Below are 5,626 nucleotides of genomic sequence, written 5' to 3' on the forward strand. Positions count from 1 at the left end.
CCCAAGCCAATCACTTTGTGCTAATGAAAATCCTAAAACTAATGTAGAAGGCATCCAAGTATTACTCGGAAAGAATCTGCGCCAAAAACCTCGCGGGCTAAAACAATACCTACACACACACACACAAATACAAATGGATACACACATATTCGAGACCACATCAAAGACAAGCTCATATGTACAATAAGATTCATACGTATCCATGTATGTGTGGATGTACATACTAAAAGATACATTTTCGTAGTCAGTTACTGCAATGCACTTGCTTAATAAATTTTCCAGCTGCTGCTGCTGCTGCTGCTGATGCCAATGCTGACGCCTGCCACCTTGGCAAACCCATTAGGTTAATAAGAAGAGCAGAGCAGGAGAAGAAAAAAAAACATAAGCAAAAACAAAATGAAGGCAAAAGAGGGAAAAATAAACCCAGAGGCTCCCGAAAAAAACTATGCGCGTGAGACGCGTGCTAACGGTAAATACGCCACAAACACTGGCAGCCAGAGCGCCAGCTTGCCAGCCCGCCTGCTGGCCCCTTCCCCTGCCTGTCCAGCAGCAATTCCTTCGGGTCGGCCATGTTTAAAGCTAAAATTTATCTAGCGCAAAATTCCTACAGACAAGGCTCGACTCGATGCCTTGCTGAAGTGCGGCAACGTAGCTTCCTATAAAACGGCGACATTTTTATGGCAACGCAGCACTGCAGTCTCGCCGCAGATCGATATAACGCGAGTGAGCGAGACGTGTGTATATCTCCAATCTACTCGGGCCGTTCGTTGATTGGCTTTGCCAGCTGCGCAAAATCCAACCCAGTCCCCTACACCAACACACACACTCGAGTCAGACAGAGGCAGTGCGTTTATATTTGATTTATTAGCATAAGCAGCGAGGGCCAGCTAGTCGTCTCTTTCTCTCCGCCTCAAATGCCGAGGCCGCTCATCGAAACTGGTTTGCAAATGCCGACACACACACTCACACGAACGAACGAGCGCGCGCACATATACACAAACACACACACACACACACGCAAACACCAACAAACGTAAACACAGACAGAGACTCGTTTTTCTAGCCACCCTGTCTCAGCCTGACTATGCTTGTCAGCATTTCCAGCGACAGTCAGTCTCTCATTCGACTCTCGTATTCGCAGTTGTTAGCACACGCGCGCACGCAACGCAACGGCCTCACCTTGCCTCGCCTTCGCCTCGCTTCGGTTTCGTTTCGTCTCGGCTCGTTACCGTTCCCGTTCGTGCTCGTCATCTCGCAGCGCATCTTGAACAGGTTTCGCCTGTATTTCACTTGGGACGGAGAAACAGAAAGGTGCTCAATTCCGTGTAGTGTGGAGGTATTTTTTTCGGCGCGCTGATTTTTGCCAACCACAAAACAAGAAAAAGAAAAAAGAATTAATAAGAACTGAACTTACTACTAGATACTTGCTACACACACACACACACACCTATGTACACACACAATCATTATCATCATCACTGAAAACGACATTTCGCGACGCGGTAAATTTCAAGTGTTTTTAAAACAAATAGAAATTCGTGACATTGGAAACAACGCAATTTCCAGCTGTTTCAAGTGTAAACTGCCAAAAAGAAAAATAAGAAAAGAAACAAAGAAGAAAAAGTAAAAACGAAGTTGGCCTACAAAAATCTACAAATAGAAGTTATACAATCGTAAAACAGTTTATAAGAAGTGCAACATGGTTTCCCAAAAAATGTTCAAAAATAACCAAACAGAAATCTAAATACAAAAAAGTATGTGGTAAATCCGATATGCAAGAAAGTGTTCGAAAGAGGCCCCAAGACAAAGGTATCCCAAAGCTTCTACCCACGACTTTTGCGTAAATCGGGAGTCCGACGAGAATCTGCAAAAGGACTTAAACATAACAGCCAGAAGGAGTAGATCCAAAACCAATCTAGAAGTTCAATAGAAGCCTTTTACTGTTTTTTACGACCACATCTCGCATGTTCACGGTTTCCTGCTCCAGCTAAAGAGCCTATTTTAACACACGCACACACATCCAACACTGGTGGACATGTTGACCATGGAGGCAGATATGAAGGGCGGCATTTTGCATGCCACAATGCCGCCGCATCATGCCAGCGCTGCCCTGCATGGCCATGCCGCCTCGCCGTACTCGGCGTTGGCGCCGCTGATGAACCTGGGACAATCGCATCTCACCCACTCACAGCTGAGCCATCACAATCATCATCACCATCATCACATGGGCGCCCACATAGCGGCCAGCCAGAGTCCGAACGGACTGAATGGCACAAATCCATTGAGTTCCCTGCAGTCCAGTATGGCCAACACTCTGAATGGAGGACAGGTGGGGCAACAACAACAGCAACAGCAGAGTTCTCCACTCCACAGTTCCAGCGAACTAAGTCCCACCCAGAGCAGCATTGGCAGTCATCATATGACATCGCCGGTGAGCCATCAGCAGCATTCCCAGCAGCACTCCCAGCAACAGCAGCCGTCGCAGCATCCCACACATTTGGCCGCCGGCTCGGCTCTGAGCAGTATGACCGGGAGCAACAACAACAACAACAGTGCCACGGCCAACAAGAATCAGCAGCACGCCGATCGCGTGAAAAGGCCGATGAATGCATTTATGGTCTGGTCGCGAGGCCAGCGCAGGAAAATGGCCTCAGACAATCCAAAGATGCACAACTCTGAGATCTCGAAGCGTTTGGGTGCCCAGTGGAAGGATCTGTCGGAGGCCGAGAAGCGTCCGTTCATTGACGAGGCCAAACGCCTGCGAGCTGTCCATATGAAGGAGCATCCAGATTACAAGTACCGTCCGAGACGGAAGACCAAAACCCTGACCAAGACCAAGGAGAAATATCCAATGGGAGGTCTGATGCCTGGGCAAGCAGTAGGCGGTGTTCCGGGAGGAGGCTCTGTGGGCCCGGGTGGAGAACCAGTAACGCCCACTCGCGGACAGGGTCAAGGACAAAGTCAGTCACTAAATGGTAGCGGGGGCAGCAGTGGTGGTGGCAGTGCAGCAGCAGCAGCTGCCGCGGCGGCTGCAGCAGCAGCGGCTCGCCAGGATATGTACCAGATGAACGCACCCAATGGCTACATGCCCAATGGTTACATGATGCACGCCGATCCCGCCGGAGCGGCGGCCTATCAGTCGCAGTATATGGGTCAGCACTATGCCCAGCGCTACGACATGGGACACATGTACAATAACGGCTATGCCATGTACGGCACAGTGTCCGGAGGACAGACTTCGCCTTATGGCAGCAGCTTACAGCAACCCGGCTCCCCCTCCCCCTACGGCGCCAGCAGCCTACATCAGCAACCTGCCTCACCCACGCCCTATGGCGGCGGCGGCGGTGGCGGCGGAGGACAAGTCTCCTGCCAGAGCCACAGTCCCAGCGATTCGAGCATCAAGTCGGAACCCGTCTCGCCCAGTCCCAGTGCCATAGCGCTCAACAACAACAACAACAACAATCATATTATGAAGCGAGAGTATGTGACGTCGGCAACTGCACCGACAGGGGCAACCACTGCCGGTAGTGAGCTGAATCATCTGATGAACATGTATCATCTGCCGGATGAGCAGCGACATTTGCTCCATTATCAGACAACAGGCTCGCCCGATCTGCATCAGCAACAACAGCAATATCAACAGCAACCACCGCAACTGGGCCAACAACAGCATCAGCAACAACAGTTGGGCCAACAGCAACACCAACTGCATCAGCAATCGCTGAGAGCAATGGCTCCCCTGGCACATATGTGAGAAATGGCCAGCGCCTACGGAAGCCTGACACCGCCGCCGCCGTCGTCGATTGCCACTGTCAGCGGCTACATGCCGACGGCAACAGCACAGCAACAGCAACAGTTGCTCAATGGCCGGCCTAGTCCAACGGCCTCGGGGTCGGGTCGTTCCTCGGCGCATTCCAGTGGCCATACAGCCGCGCATTCACCCGCCTTGGCATCTGCTGCTTATCAGCTGTCCACATCCGCCGCCTCCTCGTCGTCGTCGTCTGCCTCGGCTGCCACGGCCAGCATGCTGGACATGCATCAGGAGCAGCAGCAACATCTCCACTACCAACAGCAAAACCTTCACTACCAGCAGCAACAGCTCCATCAGCAGCAGCAGCAGCAGCAACAACATCAGCAACATCATCAGCTTTATCACCATTATCATCATCATCATCCTGGTCATGACACAGTTGTGGGCAGTGCTGCTGGTCTACTGGATATATCCACATTGTAAATTATTGAAAATATTAACTAGAAAACCATCCCCCCCTCCGTCTTTCCCTTTCCCCTGTCCCCTCGCTCGCCCTAGACATATTTAATTTAACAAGAACCGAACGGGAGAGACGTCCGACTGGTCGAAGATTCCACCAGTTTGGTTGGACTCTCCTTAAAAAGAAACACACAAAGTTTTAGCTTTAGTTTCTAAGCAAACTAATTTAGTAATTAGCAATTAAGTGTAACTACAATTAAATCGGAAATAATTTAATTCTAAGCCTACGCACTGTTGTACCACGAAAAAGATAAAAACCAGAGACAAGAAATGAAAATCATTCCACTTTGCATTCCCCATTCTACGAGTACATCTACTTATACGACAATTGTGTGATACCAAGAAATTGTTGCAAATACTAAACAAAAAAACAAAAAAAAAACAAACATTTCGTTTAATTTCGTTTCGTTTTTCCGTTATTTCAAAATTTTTCTGTACAAAGTAACAACAAGAATATATATTAATTAATCTGTGCGTTCACATTGGATGAGATAGGAAATAGGAGAAGGAGAAAAGGAATTCTTATATGAAATGCTGCAAAAACACATTCTTTTTTATATAAATTCTCTTAATGTATTAAGTAATTATAATTATTATCTATTATATAAAAAGCAAAAAACAAAAAAAACCAACAAACAACAATTTAATTATTAATTATGCTTACGAAAAAGAAAATACAACAAATACAAAACACACACACAAACACACAGAGAATAATTGTATTGTATTAATTATTATCTATATGAGAGAGCAAGTCGAAAACGAGAAGAAGGCAAGAATCTACAATTAACAAATAAAAAATGTTAGTAAACCTAAAGAAAATTTAGTAAAAACAAAATTAATTGAAAGAAATGTGAACGTAAAACATGGAGCTAGGCAACAGCAACAACAATAAATTGCCAAGCTCTTTAAACAGAAACAAAAAACAAAAACAAAAAAACAACCAAACAAAAATAAAAAGCCACAAAAATCCGCAAAAAAACAAATAAAAGAAAAATCTTTACAAAAAATATAAAACAGACAAATCTTTCTTTTCCCTTTGATTCTAATTGGGGTTTTCAGTTGAGGGACTCTAAAAACAAAGCCAGAAAGAGAGAGAAAGATAGAGAGAGAGATAGAACTTCCCCAAACAAATAAACAAACAGATTTTTATATAAAAAACATTCATATACATATGTGAATACTCCACACACTCGTTTAAAATCATTTTTCGAAATAAAACTTTATGAATGTAAATTTTCTACTTAGCTCTCAAGGTTTCATAATCGAAAATATTGCTAAAGCTATCAACGAGACTAAAAAAAAGTTGAAATGCAAGTTGATATTTGAGATTTATTGGTTGGTTTTTTATGGTTT

The 5,626-nt window shown here is 45.7% G+C and overlaps 1 protein-coding gene across 1 annotated transcript; it reads left to right on the forward strand.

Moving 5' to 3' along the window:
• The first annotated feature begins 1,111 nt into the window (after positions 1-1,111).
• Positions 1,112-4,652, forward strand: LOC6643920 (box A-binding factor). The gene is given in 1 exon segment (XM_002066482.4): positions 1,112-4,652. A coding segment is annotated over 1 exon segment (2,199 nt). The 5' UTR covers positions 1,112-2,035; the 3' UTR covers positions 4,235-4,652.
• Positions 4,653-5,626: the final 974 nt, after the last annotated feature.

This window comes from Drosophila willistoni, assembly GCF_018902025.1.
Source record: "Drosophila willistoni isolate 14030-0811.24 chromosome 2R unlocalized genomic scaffold, UCI_dwil_1.1 Seg167, whole genome shotgun sequence".
Lineage (NCBI taxonomy): Eukaryota > Metazoa > Arthropoda > Insecta > Diptera > Drosophilidae > Drosophila > Drosophila willistoni.